We start from the raw sequence: 22,919 nt of genomic DNA, 5'->3' as shown, positions 1-22,919 counted from the left end.
CCTTGTATCAGGGAGCTCACAATCTCTGGTAAAACATCCTGATTCTGGTAACCCACTCATGGTCTCTCTCATCTTGGCACACTGATGGTCCCTGTCCCTCCGGAATTTCAGGGCTGAGGGGACCCAGCACCCTCGAGAACTGTCACTTCCCTCCACCCTGGCCCTCCCTTGGGTCCTGTCCTCATTTTAGCACCCACTTTCACGACAGTGGCAGAGCGAGCAGAGCGCCAGTCTGACGGGAGGCAGGTTCGGAGAGGGTGATGGCCATGCCGTACCATTGGAGCTGCTAGATGGACAGGCCCAGGCTGAAATCCTGGCTGCTGGGCAAGAGGAGGCAGTGACAAGGGTCAGGGGGCTTCGGCTGTGATCTGAAGGTATTTGTTCAGGGGCCAAAGGAGACCATGACCTGGAGCCTCTGTCCTGTCACGCTTTTCAAAGTGGGAAAGATGGTGGGTCACCATATGTAAGGGATAACTTTCTCTCCTTCCTTCCTTCCTTCCTTCCTTCCTTCCTTCCTTCCTTCCATCCCCCTTCTCTCTTCATAAATGGAACTTTATTATACAAGCTCTTCTGTAACCTGATTTTATTCATTCAATCGTAATTTGTAGATGTCTTTTCCTACTCATCAAAATCCTTTGTAATCCCATTTATTTCACACATTTAAAAACCTTCTTTTGAGAAGAGGTCAATAAATACCAGCAGATGTCAAAGGAGCCTCTGACACAAAGATGGTGAAGAAGGAACCGCCTGTCTAGGGTCCACACGCTCCTACCCTTTGTGAATGAGCAACTCGTGCCCCATCTCAAGGTGATGCGGAGTCTGGGTCCACTCGACACCCTCTGTGGTGTAGCCTTGGGCACAGCCACGCCCTGGACTCAGCTGTTTCTTTCTTGGCAGTAGGCCACTCCGTCAGCATCTGGGCCTGCCTCTCATTCTCTTGACTCACGGCTGCCAGGTTTCTCTCCCCTTCCCAGGAGTGCTCCCATCGGAGTCAGCTGCACATCCTGCCTCCGCATCCTCCCTCCCCTTCACTCCCACACTCTGTGCAATATACTCTGTCGCTCCATGAGCCTGCCTGGCCAAGAGATGTTTGCTCTGCAGGTGTTTATTAAGCTTCTGTTCTACATCAAGTGCCGTGCCAGGCAATGGGAAAGTGAAGGCGCCTGAGCCAGCCCTGAACTCATGGCACTTGGGCCAGTGGACACATGCACAAGTAAACAAAGAACATAATTAGAACCTGGGAAAGTTCTATGAAGGAAGCAAACATTGTGAGGCCACAGAGTAGCTGAGTAGATGGGTCAGAAGGTCCTGATTTTAGATAGGGCAGTCAAGGGGCCTCTGCAAGAACGTACACCATCCAAGGAGCTAGCTGGCAGAAGGTGGTCCAGGTGGAGGAATAGCACGTGCAAAGGCCCTGAAGCATTTGTGTTTGGCAGGAAAGAAAGAAGTGCATGGTTTTGGAGAGAAGCGGATGGTTGCCATGGTTAGGGGAGGCCAAGAATTAATTTCCAATGCAAGAGGAAGTCCTTGCAGACTTTAAATGACAAGATCTGATTTGTCTTAAAAAGTGCCCTCAGGGCCTGGCTGGTTTGGCTCAGCAGTTAGAGTGTTAACCCTCGAACCGAAGAGTCGTGGGTTCCATTCTGGTCAAGGGCATGTACCTTGGTGGTGGTTTGGTCTCTGAGCCCTGTTAGGGGTCATGTGGGAGGCAGCCAGTCAATGTGTCTCTCTCACATCTCTCTCTCTCTCTCTCTCCCACTCTATCTGAAGATAAATGCAAAGATATCCTCAGGTAAGGATTAAAAAAAAAAAAAAAGTACCCTCAGGCCCCACTGCTGTGTGGAAAAGGAACTGTCAGGGTAAAAGGGGACGGGACGGGGCAACAGAGTTGTCAGTAGGCAATGCGTTCTCATTTTGGACATCCAGTAGGCAGATCACATTTACTGCATCTAAAAAGAAACATCTGGAGGTCCCGGCTGGCTGGCTTAGTTAGAATGTGGTCCTGATCAGCCAAGGTTTGGGGTTTGATCCCCGGTCAGGGGTGTCAACCAAGGAAGGCATGAATGAGTGGAACGACAAATTGACCTCTCTCTCTCTCTCTCCTTTCCTCTCTTTCTAAAAATCAAAAAAAGTAAAATAAATAAATCAAAAGAAACATCGGGATCACTGACCCCTCTCAAAACAAAGCAACAAAACCCCTGTCTCTTTCCTAATCTTCCCCATCTCCTTAAACAGCACCACCATTTAAGCCAAAAACGTAGGGGCCACCGTGGCCCCCCCCACTCCCTCAGCTTCTGCACCCCAAGTCCTCTCCCCTTCCCCAGCGCGGCCCTCGCCCCGCCCCGCCCCGCCCCGCCCCGCCCGGCCGCCAGCACTCTCCCGGCTCTGCGGCTGCTCTCAGCCCTCCCCCTCTCCTCTGCCCCTCAGTCCTCTCCCCACGCAGTAGCCAGGGGTACTTTTTAAGAACTTCCTCCCAACACATTCCTCAAGGACTCTTGCCTTCAGCTTTAATGAGACCTGGACCCAAGAACCTGGTCCAGGAGGAATAGGAGAAGGGAGGGGGAAGGTGAACCCGAAAGGGGCGGGGCCAGGCTCGTACCCCGCCCTCCCCTCTGACTTGTGCCCTCCCAGCCCCGGAACCTTTCTTCCCGGCGCCCGGGAAGCTCTTTCAGTGGTACCTTCCGGCCTGGACGACCGTATTTCCCGTGCTGCACCGCGGCCTCCTCTTTCTCTTCCGGCCCCACGCGCTTCGGGAGCCGCCGGCTTCGGTGGGTACTGGCCGCGCGGCATCCGAAGCCATCGGCGCCTCCCGATGGCGGCGGCGGGGCGCGAGCCCCGGGGGGACAGGGAGGCCGCTGCCCGGCCGTGGAGCGGAGGCCGGGAGGAGGGGTGGTGCTCGCGGGTTGTCCAGGAGCGGATAGGCGGGGGACTTGCGGCGGGGATGTCGGTTCGGGGCACCATGAGCTGAGTTTGCGGGGATGGGAGCCGGGGCGTGCAGAGGGGTCGGGGCGGGGGGAGGCCGCAGGTGCAGGGCTTCTCTGCCGCAGCCCCTCTGGCTTCTGGCCTCGCGTTCCTCCGCATCAGGGCGGCAGACGTAGGCCCAGCCCGGCGGGCCCGCAGCCCAGATCTCCACTCTCGTCCTCCAGGTGCAGAGATGGCCAAGTCCAAGAACCACACCACGCACAACCAGTGTAAGTTCCCCGGGGGCAGGGCGAGGGAGCACACTGCTGCTGTGGTCCTAGGGCTGATCTTGCTTTTAGCCAGTATTACCTCTGGGTTACAAGCCAGGCGTCCACTGGGATGCCCACAGTGCTTTGCACTCGGTGGTAAGGGTTCTCCCAGGCTTGGCAGCTGTCCTGTTGAGTGGCCTCATTGGAGGAAATCTTATTTTGATCTAATTACGTTTTTTGCTCCACAGCCCGAAAATGGCACAGAAACGGCATCAAGAAACCCAGATCACAGAGATACGAATCTCTTAAGGGGGTGAGTGTGTCCACCGAACCTCCTAGAACGGTGTCTGTCTGACTCCAGGTGTCCCATCTGCTTGAGCACCATTGTTAACCGAACTTCGGTTTGCTTTGGCTTAGTTTCCTTACCCAGCCAGCTTACGCCTGCACTTCAGGCTCTCCCAGCCCTGGGTGTAACCCCCTGGTTAGGTGTAACCTGCCCCTTGCCCATTCGAAGCACTTCAGAAGGAATGGCTTTGCCTGCGGGTACCGCACACCCTGTGCACCGTCTGTTCCACACTGACCAGCTGTCGGACCTTGACCTGGCCCAGTGCTGGGCTTGGGAGCACCTGCCCTTCTGTGCCAGGGCTTTCTGAGGACTAGCTGAGAAGGTGGGGGCTGCAGGGTCTCAGGCGAACCGAGCCTTGATTGTCATGTCTTGGTCTCTTTCTCTGCCTCCTTTGCTGTGAGTGTGTTGTTCCAGGCTTGGCATTTAACTGACCCCTTTCTTTAAGGGGACAGGGTGGCCCTGAGGGAGTTTAGAACTCAGACATTGCCCTGCTGTAGGAAATTGAAGCCCTACAACGGGGGTGGGGAGCCACCTTCATTTCTTCTGCGCTGCATTAGCTCTGCTGGGCTCTGGGCATGTATCCCTGAAAACGTGGTCTGTATATAGCATTAGCAGGGTGGACTATTGGCTTCTGGGATGGTTACGAGTCTCTGCAGAAAAGCTTCTAAGGGGTGGATATTTCAGCATTTAAGGTTGGGTTTGATGCTGTCTAAGCCCTCAACAGGCCTCGGCTGGAGCCCAATAGTCTCCTGGGTGCCTCTACCTTTCCTGCCTTCCAGGTAGACCCCAAGTTCCTAAGGAACATGCGCTTTGCCAAGAAGCACAACAAGAAGGGCCTGAAGAAGATGCAGGCCAACAACGCCAAGGCCATGAGCGCACGTGCTGAGGCTATCAAGGCCCTGGTCAAGCCCAAGGAGGTCAAGCCCAAGATCCCAAAGGGCGGCAGCCGAAAGCTCAGTCGACTTGCCTACATTGCTCACCCCAAGCTTGGGAAGCATGCTCGTGCCCGCATCGCCAAGGGCCTCAGGCTCTGCCGGCCAAAGTCCAAGGCCAAGGCTCAGACCAAGCCCCAGGCTTCAGGTGCAGCTGCAGCTCCAGCTCAGGCTCCTGCTTCCAAAGGTGCCCAGGCCCCTGCTCCCAAGGGTGCCCAGGCCCCCGCTCCCAAGGGTGCCCAGGCCCCCGCTCCCAAGGGTGCCCAGACCACCACAAAGTCTCCACAATAGAGGCTTCTGTCTGCCGACGTGAGGACGGAAGGACTGATGTGCCCCCTGGGCTGCTGTCTACATGGAGCTGGTACCCTCCTGTGCTATCTGTACGAATAAATCTGAGGCAGGATCTGTCCGTCAGCCTGTGTCCTGATCCCAGGGCTGGGACTAGGGTTTGGGTGGGGTTGGTACCTCCATTTTCTGTGGGGAAGAGTTCACCCTTTTCTGTCTGGTAGGGTGTATATGGCTGGGCGTCATGGGAAGTAGTTCCTGGAATCTAAGAAGGGAGCCTAGTGAATGAGGAATGGTTGGGGGCAGGCTGGCGAGGAAAGGGAGAAATCCCAAACATTCTTATTAGGTCTTGACATTTATTTACTTGTGTATTAATCATCACCTGAGGGTTTTTTTCTGTTGATATTTAGAGTGGGAGTAGGAAAACATCGATGTGAAAGAGACATTGATTGGTTCCCTCCTGCACGCACCCTGACTGGGGCTGGGGATAGAACCTACAACCCAGGTACATGCTCTTGACCAGGAATTGAACCTGTGACTCTTCGGTGCTCCGGCCGACCCTTGAACCACTGTGCCACACCGGCCAGGACAGGTCTTGACATTTACACACAGGAAAGGGAAGGGATCCTGCTGAAGAATTTTGCACCTGGCCTGAGGTGTTCCCCACTCACGCTATTCCTAGTGTGCTGGCCAGCACCCCCTGCGCTTTGTTGTGCTGGTTCCCCAAGGTCTAGGGGCCGACGTGTGTGGAGGAGAGACTTCCATGATGTGGCTAGATCACAAGTAGATTGGGTCATTCTGTCTTGCAGGGAGGCTTGGGCCAGTGGGGCCCCGGAAATCATAGAAGTACAGCAGACTCTGGGAGTTGCGTGTGCACTGGGTGGTCTATGCCGTAGTGTTTGAGTCCCTGACCAGGCCACTTTTACAGCAGGAGTGAAAGCCAAGATTGTGCAGAGCCCCTGGTATGTAGTGCCCGGCATGTGTCTCCATGCCAAGTCCCCTAGTGGGACGAGACCTTGCAGGCCTGGGAGACTGCCTGGGCTTCAGGGAAGGCTGGAACTCAGTGAATGCAGTAGGAAAGGACCTGGAGGCTAACCAGCAGCTGCCTCAGGCACCCCGAGAGCAAAGATTGATCTTCAACCTGGTGCAGTATTTTAAGGCCTGAACAGCAATGTCCTATGCCCTCAGCTACCCAGCAGACACTGTTGGAGCCGGGGAAGCCATCTGGAGTTTCCAGATGTGTGCTGGCTGGGTGCCTCCCCCCTTCCCAAATACAGGATGAAGGCCAAGGCTGTGCTTAGGTGAGGGCCCTAGGGGGTGATCAGAGGCCTCTTGTGTGACTGGCCATTCGTCCCCCAGAAATAGTCACTGCTTGGTTGACATGGGCTGTGAACATCGGCCTCTGCTACAGAGAACTGGCTTGACTGGACCACCTACGAGGATGGACGGAACCTGCAGGAAATCCAAGGTCTGGGCACTACCGTGAAAGTCTTTGGGAGTCAGATGGTCAAGTAAGACCTGTGTTGTCCCTAAGGTTGTCATAGAAAAAGTACAAACCTACCCTACACCAAAAAAATGTAAAAGAGGTACAGGCTTTTGTGAGAATTCTGGAGTATTGGGGACCTTTTACACCCTGTTTGGCAAAAGGCCATTATACCAGAGGGGACGTGGAGCTGGGGAGCCGAACAGGCTGCCTTTGAGAGCAAAGATACTGGCCAGACAGACAAGCTCTTGGGATCGCACAGACTTTGCCATTTGAATTAGATACCTCTAATCCTGGAAGGCCCAGGTGGGAGAATTCAAAAACCGCAAAAGGGGCAAGCGCCCCTGGGATTTTGGTCTACTGTGGAGGGGGCAGAGATCAGATACGCCCGGATAGAGCAGCCAGAGTAAGAGCTTGCCATCAGAGGGTGGATGAACCACATGTTCCCTGGCCGGCCCACCTACAGCAGAGAGTGCTCTCCGGAGAAGCAACAACTGTGAGGCTCTGAATACAACCTGCGGCTGCTCCTGCTCCTGCTCCTGCCCGTCTCAGGCCCTGCAGTCTGCAGGGAAGGAGCAGGAAGTTCAATGAGCCTGGTACACCGCTGGCTCTGGCCTGGGTAATCCACTTACCTGGATGGCAGTTGGCAGTCAACTGCCTACTGGTGCTCTCTGGGTGGAAATGGATCACCCAGTCTGCTTGGTAATCACACATGAACCTGGCCTGGCCGTGATAATGAGGGCACCAAGCCCTGTTGTCCCTGGGACTGGGACCTCCCCTGAGTGGGGAGGAACTGCTCAGTCCCCAGTGGGGCCCTGTTACCCTAGTGCAGTTGGGATCCATGGAGAGACACTACATGTGGACTGGTACAGAGACCACTGGGAAGGGGAGGAAGTGGGGTCTTGGCCTGGCACATCCCCTCCTGTTCACCTCTTCACAACAGAAAGCATCACCTTTCCTGGAACATGTATGGTTTACGCAGCCTGGCCAGATTCCCCCCTGGGGCTACATTCACAACCAAAGATCTTCCAACTCCAGTCCCTATAAATATTTGTCTTTCTGACCTCAGATTTCCACTGTTCCTGTGGCATCCAGTTACAGGGAGACACCTCTGCCATCACCCAAACTGAATGCTGTTTTATACCAGCTGAATTTGCTGCTATCGCTGTGTTAACACATGAAATCTCACGTAAATGCCCTAAGTGATCCAACCACAAGCTCAGGCGACCTATTAGCACACTAGTTAAGGTCCTGGGGGACACGGTGGGAAAAAATGTTGCTAATATTTGGATTGCTTCTTTTAATTGGCCTCTTTTCTTGCACGTGTGTATGTTGTTGCTATGGTCTGTCTCCTGTGCAGTCAACGTAATCAAACCAGCGGCGTCGCTGCTGCTGAAGCCCCTGGCGGACACTTAGGGCGCCTGGGGGAGGAGGGGCACGTGAGATGAGCCGGTCATGGCAGTGGAGTGTGGAGACTGCTCCATAACGTGACCACTGCTGCACCTGTAAGCTAGATCCAAGCCAGAACAGATTGCTCCTGTCAGCCCCCCAAGATGGGTCAGCCCTCCCCTGCACCCCACTGTGCTCTGATTGCGGGAACAGGCCCTTGCCCTGCCCCTGGCAAGGGTGTAGGTGTTTCCCTTTATCTGGAGCAGGTCAGTCTAGTGCCCCATCCATCCTACCGTTCTACAGAATTAGTTTTTTAATCCTCACCTGAGGATATGTTTCTATTTATCTTCAGATAGAGTGGGAGGGAGAGAGAAACATCGATGTGAGAGGGACACATCAACTGGTTGTATCCTGCACGACCCTGACCAGGGCCGGGGACGAACTGAAACCGAGGCACGTGCCCTTTGCCGGAATCAAACCCGTGACTCACTGGTCCTCGGGCCGATGTGCTACTCTAAGCCAAAGCGGCCAGGGCCATTCTGTAGAATTCTTATCGCACATGCTTTGCTCAAGAGGACATCCATGCTGTCTTGCCACTGCCCACGATGCACTTCATGTGTAAGTCACTGGTAACCCTAAAAGCCAGCCTTGAGGACAGTGGTCATGTAATTTGTAGCCCAGCCTTGGGCACTTGGGAGGCTCAACAAGGGTTGCTGTTACGCTGGGCAACAGGTGCAACCCATGATATATGATCCCTTACCTCTGAAGTAGGTATTACTATTATCTTTGTTTCCCAGATAGGAAACTTGTTCAAGATCGTGGAGCTACAAAGGGATGGAGTTAGCCTTGGAACGCCGGCAGTTCATGCGGGGACCCAGGAAGTTTGTTTGCCAACCAGAGCTGGGTTGCTAGGCCGTGGCTGCCATCTGGCATTCTCTGGGTGGCCAGCTGCCCTTCTGTCTGCTGGTGTCAGATAGGAGGTGGGATCTTGACAGGAGCAGGTTTTTTTTTTTTATCCTCACCCGAGGACATTTTTCCATTTTTTGTTCAGGTAGAGTGGGAGGGAGAGAGAGGAGAGAAACATCGATGTGAAGGGACACATCGAGTGGCTGCCACCCGCACGATCAACCAGGGCCGGGGACAAACTGCAACCTAATTACGTGCCCTTAGCGGGAACCGAACCCGGGTCTCTCCAGACCGCAGGCCGACACTCTAACCACTGAGCCAAACTGGCCAGGGCAGGAGCAGGTTTTGTGACCTGAAGGTGGGTGGGCCTGGCCTGAGGTCACCAGGTCAGATGGCTTCCAAAGTGAGGCCCTAGAAAGGGGGTGTGAAGCCTCTCATCCTGTTCCAGTCTGAAAGCGGAGGCTGGACCCCAGTCCCAGGAGACCCCAGGTCAGGAGCTTCAACCAGGCTTTCTCCAGCCCGCGGCTTGCTGCCCTCAGCTCCAGCTTGTGTGGGAAGCCCGAGTCCCCAGTCCGTTCTCAGATCTCGGGCCCGCGCTCGGCTGTGCGTGGTGGGCAAGCTGCCTAGCAGGCTTCCAAAGTGTCTCGGCGACCCGGCATGGAAGGGCTGCTGTGGGGCTCGAGGGAGGCGAGACGCGCGCCAAGTCGCGGCTCCTTGTGAGACTCCCACAAGGGGCGTTACTACGATCAGGACAGCCCGCAGCCCCGGGCTTCCCTTCTGGCCACAGCTAGGAGCTTTGAAAGCCAGCCCTCCCTGTCACCCCTGTGCCATGCTCGGAGGTCAGAACAGGACTAGACCAGGTCAGTGAGGCTCACAGCCGACTCCGGGCACTGCCTGGGGCTCTGGCAAGGCTGGCCGACTGAAGTCCACCTTGGCCACTGTACACACCCATCATCCCTGCCCAGGGTGCTGAGGACCCTGAGATGAACTGACCGGGTCTGCCAGGGCTGCTGCCCCTCTGTGACCTGTGCTCTGCAAACCCGAGCAGGGCCACACCCACTTCCTGTCGCCTGGGGGTTGGCACTTGCTAGCAGTCACGCCTTGCAGCTACCCCGCCTGCCCCAGGGCACAGGGGCCCTGCTGGCCGTCAGCTCTGGATCCTGACAGTGCTCCCAGAAAGCCAGGACTCATTCCCTGAGGTCTTTGTCCTGGTGTCCCCTCAGTGGGAATGGTAGCTGACCTCGTAACAGATACCGATGCGGTGGCCACTGAGAACAGAAAAGATGGCTCCCTGTGGGCGGCAGAGCTGGGAGGTTCAGGATGGGTGGGGGTGGGGAAGTGCCCAGAGCCGGGCAGTTTCCTCTGTGCAGTGGAGATGGTAACAGCACGTCCCCAGAGAAATGAGCATCCCTGCTCCATGAATGTCTTTGCTGTTAGCATTTCAGTGGCCCCTGTCCACACACACACTTTATTGTTGGGCAGGGGGGTGAGGGGTCCTTGGCATTGGTCGGGGTGGAAGCTCCAGGGGCAGAGGCTGGGAGTGTGGGGCTCAGCCATCACTGGGCAGGGCGGGCACGCTGGCCAGGGCAGGCAGCAGCCGTGCGTAAATGTCAATCCCACGGAGGAACACGGCCTCCTGCAGCCGCTCGTCATGGTCATGCAGCAGCACAGGTGTGCGGTTCATGGGAGAGAAGCCCAGAGCTGGGACCCCCACCTGCAGGGCAGAGAGGAGCCACTAGGGGGAGGCCAGTGTCCAGGGCCACCCCACTGCCCACCCTCCTGCGAGCAGCTCACCGCGCGGAGATAGCGGCTGTCGGTCGCTGCAGGGAAGATCTCCGGCTCCAGGGTGAGGTTCCTGCAGGGGGCAGAGCCTGGTGAGTAGGGCGGCAGAGGGGGGGGAGGGCAAGGCAAGGACTGAGGGGCAAAGAAAGGTGGAGGAGGTCGCCCAGAGAGGGAGGGGGAGAGGAGGGCGGGCCGGTGCGCTCACATGTCCTTGCAGACCCCGCTAAAGGCTGCCCACCAGGGGTCTGCGTCATCAGTGGATGTGATTCTGGGCTCCATCCACTTCTGCGGGAGGGGAAGAGGGGCAGGATCAGGGCATGGCCTGGGCATCTGGCCGTTTTCATAGGGTGGGTATGTGCCAGCACAGGGCACACCCCCACACACACACCCCTACCCAGAGAGCCAGCTGGCAGCCTAGGCACAGGCCTCTTTCAGTCCCTCACAGGACCTGCCGCTGCCCTCCATCGACTTACCTCCTGCCCACCCTCCAGCCCCAGCCCAAGGGTCCCCTCCCCAAGATGGCTCTCCCAGACCTCTTAGACTGGCCAAATACTCCAGTTTCAGCTCTCAGAGTATAAGGTCCCACCCTTTCCTGGACCACATGCTTATATTTATATAAAAGTATTATTCTAGCCCTGGCTGGTTTGGCTCAGCCATTAGAGCGTCAGCCCAGGGACCAAAGGCCCAGGTTTGATCCCAGTCAAGGGCACATACGGTTCGGTCCCTGACCCTGGTGGGGGTCATGGGGAAGGCCACCAATCGATGTGTCTCTCTCTTATCGATGTTTCTCTCTCTCCCTCTCTCTCCTCCCTCTCCCTCCCTCCCACTCTTTCTGAAGATAAATGGAAAAATATCCTCAGGTGAGGATTAAAAAGAAAAAAGAACTATAAGTACTTGGTCCATGTCCATCCCCCTTCGTGCTGTAAGAATTAAGGACTCCGCCCTGTCATTTGGCTCCCCAGTGCCCAGCGGCCTCCACAACTAATGCTTGTTGGTGAACAGCATGAGTCTGTCCCCTAAAGCAATGCCCAGACGCGCAGGCGCGCCAGGCGCTCACTCCCACCGGGACACGCTTGGCAGGCCAGCTCCCAGCTCCCACGCTCCCCCGTCCTTACTTCCATACCTGAGCGAACTCGAAGGTGACCCCCTGGCCAGCTGCCTGGCACCAGCTCCGCAGCTGCTGCTCGAAAGCCTACGAGACGGGAGATGGGCCGACTCTCAGGCTCTCCCCGAGCCTGTGGGCAGGACCAAGGGCCCAAGCCCCCTCCAAACCAAGGTGGAGGTGGCACCTTCAAGTCCACATCTGGTGCCACGCGGAAGTCAAAGCCAGCGCTCATGGTGGCAGGTACCACGTTATAGGCCACGCCACCCTCTAGCTGGGTCAGGTTCACAGAGGTCACAGCCCCCAGCTTCAGGTGGGGGTTTGACTGCAGCCTGTGGTGGGGGCAGGGGCAGCAAGGGGACAGGAGATAAAACTCAGGCTGTGTCCCTCCTGTCTGGCACAGCCTCCCAGCCCGGTCTCAGGCTGCCGCTCACCTCTGCCTCTCCTTCTCCCGGAAAGCCAGGATGGAGCTCACAACCTTGTTCTAGGAGAGTGTGAGGTTAGACGTGAGAGAGGCCCCAGGACAGTCTCCGGAACCCCTAGACTCCATCCTTGGGTGCCACCCACCAACTTCTCTGCGGCTGTGTCCTCGATGAATCTGGAACCGTGGCCGGGCTTCCCGGTGCTCGTGACCCGCACCCCTGGGGGAGGCAGGGGAGGTGCCTTCAGCACCGGAGAGTCTGGGAAGTGCTCAGCCCCGGGGTGGGCCCGTGCCTGCCCCGCGTCCCAAGCTCCTCCGCAGGGCTCCGTGCCCCACAGCACACAGTGCAGGGCTGGTCTCTGCCCTCAGAAGCTCTGGAAGGAGAAGCCCAGGCAAGGAGGGGCTGGGAGGCAGGGGCCCTGGGTTCCAGACCCCTCCCTCCAAAACATACTCACACCAGGGGCTCCGTTCACTGTAAAAGACAGTGAAGGCGTCAGTGGGGTTGGCCAGACCTAAGGAGGGAAGAAAGGGGGTTCAGAGGGTGGAGTGGCCCAGCCCCCACTAGGAGCCCCCCTATCCCCTGCTGGCCACTCAGTGGCCTGCCACCCTGCTTACCCTCATCCAGGGCAAAGCCAGCCCTCAGGGCCTTGAACTCAGGCCGCTGTACGAACAGCTCCATGCCTTGGTGACCCCCAATCTCCTCATCTGTGAAAGGTGCAGGGGTGTGAGATAAGGGAGCCATGCCCCCCACACCCTGCCTCCCCTGAAGGCGCCGCTCCCCAGGCCACTCCCACCTGGCACAAAGGTCATGTGGATGGTCCTGGGAAATCGGTGGCCCTCAGCCTTCAGCCTCCTCACAGCTTCCAGGTACCTGAGGGGCAGCGAGACGGCGCAAGCCAGGTGCTGAGGGAGCCAACGATATCGGGCGGGCAGGCTGGAGCCGCAGGCCCTGGGCCCTGCTCTGCGAAAGCCCGGCAGGGGACCCTAGCTGTGCAGCGGTTACAGCAGTAATTCCTGCCCCGTGTCCGGGGTCAAGATGTTCCTCAGCCTCGAGGTTTTCCAATCACACCCCAGGTTCTGAGTCACTCCAGGGGCTAGTGGGGATACTGCAGGAAACTGGGAATGGAGGACACTCACTGGATGCTGACACATTTCATGTCCTGGGCACCCCTGGCATAGATGTAGCCATCAGCATCCTTGAAGGCCTCAAAGGGATCGTGACTCCAGTGTTCCTGGGGGCAGGGATGGGAAGAGGGACCCAAGCCCCAGATTCAGTCACTAATCCACTGTGCCCAACTGTGGCCCTGACCGAGAAGCCCACTGTAGGGTTGACAGGTGGGGTGGTGAAGGCCACAGAAGGGGGCTGAAGAGGGCAGCGGACTGCCAGCCCTCGTCTCTGCGTCCCGTCTCCACCCCCAGCCCGGGCATGAAACAGCTGCTAGACAAAGGCTGTTCAAGTGGAGTGATGCCCCGTGAGGTCGAGTCAGTGCCAGGACCAGCACCAGGGGCTCCCTGAGGCGTCTGCCTCATCTTACTCCCCACCCTCCCTCCCCCTTACACACACACCTTGAAGACAGGTACCACATCCGTGTGGGAGTTGAGCAAGAGGGAGGAAAGTTTGGGGTTGGTGCCTGGCCAGGTCAGCACGGTCACCACACGGCCAGGTGCTACCTGGAGAGGACCAGGAGGGAAGGTCAGTTCAGGGTGAGGAGGTGCCCCGGGCCCACTTCCCCTCCCCACACAGGGCCCTGGGCTCACCTCCACTTTCTGACAGCCTAGGCCCAGCTGGCGGGCTCTCTCCTCAAGGAAGGCCACGGCAGCCCCTGCGGACACACAGTGCTGGGGTTGCTTCTGCCTTCCCAGCCCCCCCCAAGCCCAAGCAGAGCTTGAAGGCACATCCAGAGAGGGGAGCAGACCCCAAAATGGGCTGCTGCCTCCTCAACACAACTCCACAGCTCTCAGAGACACCTGCATTTCTGCCCTCAAGGAAGACGATAGTTTGGGCCACTCAGTGATCCTCTGTGGAAGGCCAGGTGCGAAGTCCAGGGTTAGAAGCTGGCGTTACTTACTGTCTTCCTTAAAGATGGGGACGCTATGGTGCAGACATGAGAGTCACCAGCATCTCAGATGGAAAATCACAGCAGGAGTTTGGACCCATGCACACAATTCCCAGCCATGAAGCTTGACTCCCTAAGGACTGTGGCCTTTGTCCAGCTGCAGTGGACTTCTGGAGGCCTCTGCTTCCAAGTGGCTGCCCCTGTCTCCCCTCCCCCACCCAAGCCGGGGGAGTGAGGTGAAGCTGTTCCCCAGCTAGCCACTAGGAGTAACTTTGGAGGAGCACAGCGTCTGCTAGAAAGGTCCCTCCACAGCCCGGAGAGGCTGCTGAGCAGCTTACTGAGCTAGGGAACGGCTTGAGGGGTGACGTGCCATTTGGGGCAGCAGAGTGGGGCTCAGCTGGGTGGCAGGAGGTGGAGCCTGGTTTAAAGCACAGTCCCCGCCTCTGATGCCCCCACCACAGGCCCTGGAACAGCCGCGTTCTCACCGTAGTCGGGCTCGGGCTGGACGGTGCGGATGCGCAGGTACTGACGGAAGAGTGTCACGGATGGGTGCTCGCCCTCGCGACCCTTGCTGGCCATGGCGCTGCGCGTGGTGAGCTGGGGGCAAAGTGAGTGGCTACCTACCCCCGCCGGCCGCTGGGCCGTGACCTCCGTCCGCACGCAGCGCCTCCCCGAGGTGGCTCCCGGCACGGCGCGCTCGGAGAGGACACCCTGTTTCGGCGCGGCGCTGGCCACTTCAAACACACTTCCTTACTTAGTCCTCCAAAGAGCCCCACGAAGTTCGAGCCTCCGAATGCCCACTTCACAGAGGAGCTGGCTCAGAGGTTCAGGGGCAGCCGGAGAGGGGCAGTCATGTTTGAACCCAGACCTGGACTCCCTCCGCCCTCAAAACATTCCTCCCCAGTTGCTCGGATTTTATGCCAAGGAGCGCCAGATCCTCCTACCCCTTTCCAGGGCCCCCACCTCGCTCTCTGCTGGTCTTGGGCCCACGCTCGCCTCTCAGTACCTGCCTGGTACTGCGGCTGGGACTCAGGGTCCTGCGAAGTCGCAGGCTCGGAACCGCCCCCCGTCCACCACGTGGCTGGACCAGGATCTCAGGGCTGGACCGAAGACTGCGAGTGCCGCCGTCTCCGCCCGACCCTGCTTCCAGCCTCCGCCCAGTAACCCCAGGTTCGGTTCTCGGATCCCGTCCCAGAACCGCTGCGTCCGCTGCCAGCTCCGCGCCGCGACCTGCGAGCTCCGGGCTAGCCCCGCCCCCACAGGCCCCTTCCCGCCCGCCAGGACACGCCCCCGGGCCCCGCCTCTGGGCCCGGCCTACGAGCTCCGGGCTGGCCCCGCCCCCACAGGCCCTGTCCCGCCCTCCAGGACACGCCCCCGGCCCCGCCTCTGGGCCCGGCCTGCGAGCTCCGGGCTGGCCCCGCCCCCACAGGCCCCGTCCCGCCGCCAGGACACGCCCCCAGGCCCCGCCTCTGGACCCGGATTGGGGGCTTCGACGGCCCCGCCCCCAGAGGGCTCCACCTCCTGCAGCCTCTACATTGGGCCGGAAGAAGAGGGCGGGTACTGACGCGGGAAGTCGGGCGCCGGGTGCTCTCAGGTGCCCCGCTGCCAAGTCCGGCCAGAGCTGGCCCCTGCCTGCCGTTTCACCCCCTGGGCCGGTCCTCCCTCTCCCCTTCTGGTGTCTCAGCTCCGCAGGGAAGGCCTGCCTCACTGCCCCAGCTCCCTGTGTGGGGAGGTTATTAGTTCACGTGTCCCCCAGCCTGCGAGCTCCAGGCTGGTCCCTGGACCCTCAGGATTCTGTCCCAGTCAGGGCGCAGCACAGACGCCCGGACAAACGAGGACGAAGGACAAATGGTCGGCGAGGTGCATGGTGACCGCGGTGTGATCGTCTAACAGTGGGTATGACCACGGTTATGACGAGTGAGAGATGGTGGTTGGGTGCGGCTGAGACAGATGTCACCGAGAGAGGATGTAAGCGTGATGCTGTATGATAGTGTGAGAGGTGGGGAAACTCACCTACAGGTGGCACCCCTGACTGACCCTGCGCCAGGCTCCCTGGGTCTTCAGCCACCAGAGAGGGAGGATAAAGACACAGGTGTCCCACTGGCCACGCACAGGCTGCACGGTTGTAGCTGCTCACTGTGTGCCTGGCTGCCCTTTGCACTCTCAGACAATTCTGCCCCTTGCTCCAGGGGCTAAGTCAGCTTGGGGAGGGGCAGGGTTAAAGATTGAACCTCCGGAGGAAGCAGGCTGGGAAGGTATGGTAGGGATCCATCCCAACCCTCCTGGGGTTTACTTCTGGGACCCATACACCCAGGGGCAAGCAGGCTTGGTGGTTCAGCAGCAATACCATGTTAATTGTTAGACCACATCCTGTACCTCCGCCTCTACACATCCTGCCCCCTTTGGCCACAGGTCCTGCATCCCTGACTCACTCAGCTCAGCTGCCAGGCCCTGGTGCCCACCAATCCCAGTGGTCATGCAGCAGTACTAATGCCCCTCACCCCAGCATTGTGTGGCCACGGGCTCCACTTACCCGGACTCATCCAATCCTAAAGCCACGTTCTGAGCTAGGTGTTACCATCATGCCCATTTTATAGATAAGGAAAATGAGTCACAGAGAGGTGAGGGCAAGCAGCTAGGAAGTAGCTGATGTTCTTAGCCTTCCTAGGCCGATGGAGCCCTCCCTCCAGCTCCCAGCCCCGAGCAGGCCCAGACTTTCTTCCCACGCCCACCCCTGCCCTGCAACACCACCAGGAAGCAGGACCTGTCACTCCCAGGGCATGACAAAACGCTTTTATTTATTGTGCCTGTATGATAAAATGAGAGGTCCTGATTGGGTGTGGCCCTCTGGCCTTCCCCCCCCCCCATTCCCAGGGGCTGCCTCCCTGGTCGGAGACTGGTCCAGACCCTTCAAGCTAAGGGGGTGAGCTCAAGGCAGGTGGTCAAGGAAGGCGAGGAGGACAAGATGGAAGTCTTTGGGCTTGTGGAGGTAGCAGGCATGACCTGCGCCGTGCAGCTTTACCACGGAGTGGTTGGGCAGGTGACGAAGCTGCCGCAACGACTCCCGAGCCAGGATGCGGTCCAGTTCCCCATACAGGACGAGAGTCGGGGTCTGCAGGGCAAGGCAAGGGACTGTGATCCTACTGCCTGATGGGGATTGGCCCTCAAGCCATCTCCTTAGGAAATCTTTCCCCAACACCCATCTTTCCCATCCAGATCAGGGATGGGGCCATGTGTCTTCCAAATGAGACCTGTCACTTCCCCCCACAACGGGGAGCCAGGACCTTTGGAGACCCTCCTCCCAGTACCTTCACGGCCCAGAACTGTTCCTGGGTGTAGTTCTGGGTGGAGGCAGGAGCGATGGGCACGAATCCGTGCAGCTGATGGTGGTGTTGCATCAGGAAGGGCAGGGCATAGTGGCCGCTCAGTGAGGGGCTCACCAGCACGGCATTCCGCACCTGCAGGTCCCGCAGCACGCGCTCCAGCAGCTGTGCCCGGCCTGCCTCTGTGACTGCCTCCTTCGCAGGTGCTGAGTTCCCAAAACCTGGGAGCAGCAGGAGGGACCGGCTGAGGGAGGCGAAGGAGCTCAGAACGTTTGCCCAGCACAGTGGGAGAAAAGGTGTGGAGCAGTGGAACACGGCCCATGATACTCCAGATGTCCCAGAAGCTATTTTTTGTGATGTAATAGGCCTACTAAAAAAGCCCATCTTTCACCCTGGCCGGTTTGGCTCAGCGGTTAGAGTGTTGGCCTGCGGTCCGGAGAGACCCGGGTTCGGTTCCTGCTAAGTGCATGTACCTTGGTTGCAGTTTGTCCCCAGCCCTGGTTGGGTCGCGGGTGGCAGCCACTCGATGTGTCCCTTTCATGTTGATGTTTCTCTCTCTCTCTCTCTTCCTCTCTCTCCCTCCCACTCTATCTGAACAAAAAATGGAAAAATGTCCTCGGGTGAGGATTTAAAAACAAAACAAAAACCCATCTTTCAACACGGCCAGTGTGGCTCACCGGCTGAACATCAACCCATGCACCAGGAGGTTGCTGGTTTGATTCCTGGTCAGGGCACATGCCCAGGTTGTGGGCCCGATTCCCGTGGGGGGCATGCAGGAGGCGGCCAATAGATGTTCTCTCTTATCAATGTTTCTATCTCTCGCTCCCTCTCCCTTCCTCTCTCTCTCAAAAAAAAAAAACAAAAAAAACAAACAAACAAAAAATCCCCCACATCTTTCATCCATCACATTGACAAAACTAAAAAAAGACTAATACTACACAGTGTTGGGGATGATGTGGGGAAATGGGCACTTTCATACCTGACTGATGGGAGGAAAAATCCATATAGCAGTTTTGGATGGTAAGGTAATAATTGTCAAAATTTAAATGCTGTGTGTCCTTTTGTTTTAAAAAATATATTTTTTCTTTATTAATTTTTTTTAGAGAGAGAGGAAGGGAGAGGGAGAGAGAGATAGGAACATCAATTGGCTGTTTCTTGCATGCCCCCCACTAGGGACTTGGTCCACAGCCTGGGCATGTGCCCTGACTGGTGACCTCTTGGTACGTGGGTCAACGCTCAACCAGTGAGCCATACCGGCCAGGTGCTGTGTGTCCTTTAATTCATCAACTGTCCTTGGTAGCCGCCCTACAGAAATTGTTGCCAACCTGCTCGAAGAAGCGTGTCCAGAGATGCTTCAGCTTCGATACTGAAGCACATCAACAGACACCGCGAACTCTACGTTCATCTACATATCCGCCAGTACTGTAAGGAATGGCCTGCCCGTCCCCCGATGGCGCGCACGACAGAGAGGAGGGCCGCAGTGACGGGCAGGATCCACGAGTCGTGGTGTGGGGAGATGACCAAGCTGCAGAGAGGGTCACTGAGCCACAGAGCACCAGTCATGTTTACAGCTCCCATCACACAGTCCTGCATTTTGCCCAAATCTCTATGTGCGGAAATGTCCAAAGAGGGTCTGGCTCCCCCAAACTGCTGAAGTGAGAGGGAGGGAGCTGTGGCACAGGTCTCTGAGAGTGTCACTCTTGTTTGACATTTTAATGACAATAACGATAGCATGAATCATCTGACAGCTAAAAAAGAAAAACAAAAAAGCTCCCTCGTCTGTCACAGGTGTGGGGAGATCTCCCCGTGCAGTCAGTGAGGTCAGGCACGTTTCCATTTGCCCCGTGATGTGCGACAATCCACACAAGGTTACAAGGTAAAAAATAAACACACAGACCTTTCGTGTCGCCATCTTGTATTGTGACCTACCACCGCTCATCCAGATTCTGGGCCCAGATGCCCCTGGCCACATCTCAAGGCTTTCCTACCCTCCAAGCCCCCCTCTGGAAGCTGCCCCTTGGATCTGCTGCAGGCTGCCACCCCAGAGCCAGGGGTGGGGGCGCTCACCTGGGAGGTCAAGGGCCACAGCGCGGTAGCCCCTCTGTGCCAGCAGCTGCAGTGTGCCCAGCTGCTCCCATGTGTGGGAGTTAAAGGCTTTTCCATGGAGCAGCACCACTTCCACCCTGTGGGCGCACACGGGAGGGTGGGGCCTGAGGGCCTGGCAGTGGCCCACTTTCTTCTGAGGCCTCCCCACTGCCCTCCCAGGCCCTGAGCACCCTGACTTGAGCTGGGGTCCCACACAGGGGCTCCCCTCAGGCCCAGTCCTTCCACTATACCCTGGGGTCAGCACCCACCTGCGTGCCCGGTGGAGAGGGAGCACCTCACGGTAAAAGATGGGGGAGTTGCCAGGGGTGAAACCAGCCAGGATTGTGACATTAGGATCTCCCCAGAGCCAGGCGGTCTGCCCAGGGGGGCCTGGCAGCCCCACGTACAGCAGCAGCATGAGCAGCAGGCCCAGGCCCAGCAGGGCTATCTGGGACCGGCTCATGGAGATCTGTACCACAGCCTGGAGGAGGCGAGGAGAGGGAGAAGAGGCTGAGACTGAGGCCCCACAAGGCCCCCTGGACCCCATCCCCAAACCCCACCCAGAAGCCCTCAGCAGAGGAAAAGCTGAGCCTTTGCCCTCTCCCCTGATCTGGTCAAGGGTCTGAGGATTCATACCCAAATACTCCATATGCCAGGGCAAGGGTTCAGGTACCCCGCAGTGTGAGGAGGAGCGTCTGAGTTGTACCCCTGGCACATAACATGCCCAGTGACCACCATTATTATTGTGCCAGCTAAGTACTTTGACAGCGGGGCCCTGTGCCTGACCCTTCACACACAAGGGCTCATGAAGTCACACAAGAACACTGGGGAGCAGATATGATTATAGGTGTGTTACAGAGGAGGGACCAGGCTCAGATAGGCAGAGTCTCTTTCTCAAAGTGCACAGTGCTCGCAAGTGGGAGAGCCGGATCTGAACCCAGGGCTGAGCTCCTAACCACTGGGCCACACTCGGCTTGCCAAGGAGGAGGGCATGGGGCTGAGAGGTGACAGGTGACGGATCCTGGAGCCTTGCTGGTGGAACAGTGGTGAGGGTCATGAAAGGTGGAAGACTGTGTGAAGAGATGTCCCGCTGAGGGGGTGTTTGAAAGTGGTTTTATCACACTGTATATAATAATGCTAAAATCAGAATGTGCTTTGCAGTGGATGGGAATATTTAATTCTCCAGCCTACCTGATGTTAAGTGGGAGGAGGGCGCATGGCGAATCTGTGGAGGAGCAGAAGCTGAGGCCTGCGGGGGGTGTGGCCAGGCAGGAGAATGGCAGCAGAAGTGGGAGGGGCAGCATGGAGGCTGGAGAGATGAAGGCCACACCTCCACCCGCAGCTTCATGCCAAATGATTTGCTTCTTGGACTCCTCCAGTCAGGGTCATTTGCCAGCCCAGAGGACAGAGCGCAGGGCCAGGACCCAGACAGAGCAGTTAGCCCTGGCTTTCGGACTCTGCTCTGCCACTTCCTGGCCGCGAGTCTTCAGTTTGTCAGTAAAATAGGAGGATAATCCTGCTGCTGCCCTCCAAGCCTCCGGTGAGATGTCAACAAACACAATGGGCTTGAGCTGGGGCTGGCCTGTCATCATTTCTTGGGCCTAGGAGGAGCACCCCTGCTTGTTCTCAGATTCCAGTAAACATCATTATTGAGGGCCATCTGGGCACTGGCCCCGGCTGGACTGGGGAGTCTCCAGCTGTACCCACCTCTCTTAGGGTGTTTCCCAAGCCCCCACTATCAGGCTCCCAGGTTAGGTGGTGACCCAAGACCCGAGCTGAGGAAGAGCGTGCTTCTCTCTTCTTTCTGACCAGGAACAGCCTCGGATGCAGGCCTCCAGCGCGGCTGGCTCAGGTTCCCACCAGACTGGGCTTCTGCCCTGGCCCCTCCTTGTGGTGGAGCCAGGGGCACCTCTCCAGGTAGGGTGGGGCAGAATTCGGCCATCGCCTCGGCAACCAGGAGGCGGAGCCCTAGACAACTTGACCCTGCCAGTAGCTGGCAGCCTGATCTACAGATACAGGGGCTGGGGCTGAGGGTGGAGAAGTACCCGCTTAGGCCTTGGCATACCCATGGACAATGGCACACAGGTGTACACGTGGGCACACGAACTGAGTTTTGCCCTCACCCACCTTTCTTTTGCACAAGCTATTCCCTGAACTTAGACCTCTTTGGCACTGGCCTGTGAGAAATCGATCCTTTGAAATGAAATACACGCCCTCAAAATCATGCACACCGTCAGGGATCAGGAAGGCAGACGGACAGACACACACACGGTTTCAAAATCACATGCACCGCACCGTCAAACACACAACCCAAAAACTACATATGCACACAAAACACACGTGCACAGGCGGACAGACGGACACACACACAGACCCTCAGAAATACACACGTAGACACAGCTAGTACACACCCTGAAAATCACACACTGGACATACACGGACAACAAGCGGGCGGACAGACTGACGCCCTCCAACATAGGTGTACAGAGACACTGACATACACCACGCCGACACACGTACACCCAGACGCCCGAAAAACACGCAAACGGGCGCGCGCACTGCACAGAACACGCACACTCACGGCCCCAGCGCCCGCCCCTCCCTCCGGACTCTGCCCAGGGCGCCGGCGGCAAAGGGAGGAGCAACAGTGGTCCGCCCTCGGGCACCCTGCTGGCCTCATTCCCCCGGGAGACTCACCCGGACGGTCGAGACGCCCCGGCCGGCCACCGCCGGGCGGGCCCCGCCCACGCGGAACCAGCAGCCAAACCGCCCGGCGACTATGGCGCTGCGTCCGCCGCTCCCCAGGCTCCAGCCGGCACTAGGTGGCCGAGAGCGCAGCCACCGAGGCGCGCTTGCGCAGTCGGCAGTCGCAGGCCCTGCGCCCAGTAGCCCTGCTGGCGGGGAGGCTGGGGGCGGCTCCCCAAATCCGGCAGGCCCGGCCCCTCGTCCAGATTTGCCGGATTGTTTTAGGCCTGAGAGCCGGGGTAGAGCCACGCAGCTTCTTCCCACCAGAGCCTCCACCCTCACTCGGGCTCTTCTGTAAAGTGGGGTTACGTATAAGAGTTGTCCAAAGGGTTTAAGGACCTGCCACGCCTCAGAACAGTCTGGGGGGGGGGGGTCGGAGGGGGCTCGCGGTGTAAATACCAGGGCTGACCCAACCACTCTCCTGGCCTTACAGGTGCACACAGGCACACACTCGGTCAGGGCCCAGGTGGCCTCTGGGCTCCCTCATGTCCCTTACTGGCACCTTACCTGTTTGGCGACGTGTGGTGGCCCGGCACAGAGAGGCAGCGCGTGGAGCATGCACGAGTCTGCACGTCACTCCTTTATTGGCACCCTGAGAAGCAGGCGACCTCACACCCACTCTGCATTGCAGCAAAGAGGATCAGAGGCGTTGGGAAAACGATCGAGCTACCTGGCTGGGCACTGGCAGAATCGCACACTCAGACCTGCTGGGCTTCAACTGCATGCCTGGCGCACAGCTCTGGGCCTGGGCTGTCCAGGCTGGGGACGAGGGAGGAAAGGAGGGGCAGGTCGCTGAGGGTCTCGGGAAAGCACCTGGACCTGTGCTTGGGGCCTGTGGGGCCGAGGGGCGTGGAGACACAGGTCGCAGTGAGAAGATGGGCCCTGAAGCGGAT

At 58.1% G+C, this 22,919-nt stretch overlaps 4 protein-coding genes across 7 annotated transcripts; 2 read left to right on the top strand and 2 right to left on the bottom strand.

Moving 5' to 3' along the window:
• Positions 1 to 2,666: 2,666 nt before the first annotated feature.
• RPL29 (ribosomal protein L29) lies at positions 2,667 to 4,877 on the top strand. The gene is made up of 4 exons (XM_036267013.1): positions 2,667 to 2,768; positions 3,147 to 3,191; positions 3,419 to 3,483; positions 4,296 to 4,877. Exons 2-4 carry the CDS (start codon positions 3,155 to 3,157, stop codon positions 4,737 to 4,739), a joined length of 546 nt encoding a protein of 181 aa, XP_036122906.1. The 5' UTR covers positions 2,667 to 2,768; positions 3,147 to 3,154; the 3' UTR covers positions 4,740 to 4,877.
• A 5,065-nt stretch (positions 4,878 to 9,942) lies between these two features.
• ACY1 (aminoacylase 1) lies at positions 9,943 to 15,070 on the bottom strand. Its single transcript, XM_036266713.1, has 15 exons — positions 14,880 to 15,070; positions 14,359 to 14,470; positions 13,575 to 13,639; positions 13,383 to 13,487; positions 12,954 to 13,048; positions 12,611 to 12,687; positions 12,432 to 12,521; positions 12,272 to 12,328; positions 11,963 to 12,036; positions 11,830 to 11,879; positions 11,583 to 11,727; positions 11,417 to 11,485; positions 10,499 to 10,578; positions 10,306 to 10,366; positions 9,943 to 10,225 (listed from the first exon to the last, which is right to left on the bottom strand). The coding sequence occupies exons 2-15, from the start codon at positions 14,450 to 14,452 to the stop codon at positions 10,061 to 10,063; spliced, it is 1,227 nt and encodes a 408-aa protein (XP_036122606.1). The 5' UTR covers positions 14,453 to 14,470; positions 14,880 to 15,070; the 3' UTR covers positions 9,943 to 10,060.
• On the top strand, positions 14,451 to 15,437 carry LOC118632985 (vegetative cell wall protein gp1-like). The gene is made up of 2 exons (XM_036266325.1): positions 14,451 to 14,465; positions 14,778 to 15,437. Exons 1-2 carry the CDS (start codon positions 14,451 to 14,453, stop codon positions 15,435 to 15,437), a joined length of 675 nt encoding a protein of 224 aa, XP_036122218.1.
• Positions 15,438 to 16,651: 1,214 nt separating this feature from the next.
• On the bottom strand, positions 16,652 to 22,802 carry ABHD14A (abhydrolase domain containing 14A). 4 transcript variants are annotated; one of them, XM_036266717.1, is made up of 6 exons: positions 21,979 to 22,042; positions 20,473 to 20,506; positions 19,551 to 19,762; positions 19,264 to 19,379; positions 17,182 to 17,417; positions 16,652 to 16,985 (listed from the first exon to the last, which is right to left on the bottom strand). In XM_036266717.1, exons 3-6 carry the CDS (start codon positions 19,742 to 19,744, stop codon positions 16,803 to 16,805), a joined length of 729 nt encoding a protein of 242 aa, XP_036122610.1. In that variant the 5' UTR covers positions 19,745 to 19,762; positions 20,473 to 20,506; positions 21,979 to 22,042; the 3' UTR covers positions 16,652 to 16,802. The 4 variants fall into 4 exon arrangements, with proteins under 4 accessions (XP_036122610.1, XP_036122607.1, XP_036122611.1 ...); XM_036266714.1 differs by lacking the exons at positions 20,473 to 20,506; positions 21,979 to 22,042 and adding an exon at positions 22,534 to 22,802; XM_036266718.1 differs by lacking the exon at positions 20,473 to 20,506 and having other exon boundaries at positions 21,979 to 22,053.
• Between the last annotated feature and the right edge of the window lie 117 nt (positions 22,803 to 22,919).

The sequence above is a fragment of the Molossus molossus genome, unplaced genomic scaffold (assembly GCF_014108415.1).
Source record: "Molossus molossus isolate mMolMol1 unplaced genomic scaffold, mMolMol1.p scaffold_m16_p_18, whole genome shotgun sequence".
Lineage (NCBI taxonomy): Eukaryota > Metazoa > Chordata > Mammalia > Chiroptera > Molossidae > Molossus > Molossus molossus.
This window is presented reverse-complemented; position numbering and strand designations above follow the sequence as displayed.

What these genes read in the sequence shown, in the direction of transcription:
- RPL29 (XM_036267013.1), top strand. Translation starts at nt 3,155, where the DNA reads ATGGCCAAGTCCAAGAACCACACCACGCACAACCAGT. An exon ending in CCACACCACGCACAACCAGT is followed by an intron (nt 3,192 to 3,418) that starts GTAAGTTCCCCG and finishes TTTGCTCCACAG; the next exon opens with CCCGAAAATGGCACAGAAAC. An exon ending in GATACGAATCTCTTAAGGGG is followed by an intron (nt 3,484 to 4,295) that starts GTGAGTGTGTCC and finishes CCTGCCTTCCAG; the next exon opens with GTAGACCCCAAGTTCCTAAG.
- ABHD14A (XM_036266714.1), bottom strand. Translation starts at nt 22,584, where the DNA reads ATGCTCCACGCGCTGCCTCTCTGTGCCGGGCCACCACACGTCGCCAAA. An exon ending in CACCACACGTCGCCAAACAG is followed by an intron (nt 19,763 to 22,533) that starts GTAAGGTGCCAG and finishes CGCCTCCTCCAG; the next exon opens with GCTGTGGTACAGATCTCCAT. An exon ending in AACAGTTCTGGGCCGTGAAG is followed by an intron (nt 16,986 to 17,181) that starts GTACTGGGAGGA and finishes CTTGCCCTGCAG; the next exon opens with ACCCCGACTCTCGTCCTGTA.
- ACY1 (XM_036266713.1), bottom strand. Translation starts at nt 14,452, where the DNA reads ATGGCCAGCAAGGGTCGCGAGGGCGAGCACCCATCCGTGACACTCTTC. An exon ending in ACACAGCCGCAGAGAAGTTG is followed by an intron (nt 11,880 to 11,962) that starts GTGGGTGGCACC and finishes ACACTCTCCTAG; the next exon opens with AACAAGGTTGTGAGCTCCAT. An exon ending in TCACCTTCGAGTTCGCTCAG is followed by an intron (nt 10,579 to 11,416) that starts GTATGGAAGTAA and finishes CCCCTCCCGCAG; the next exon opens with AAGTGGATGGAGCCCAGAAT.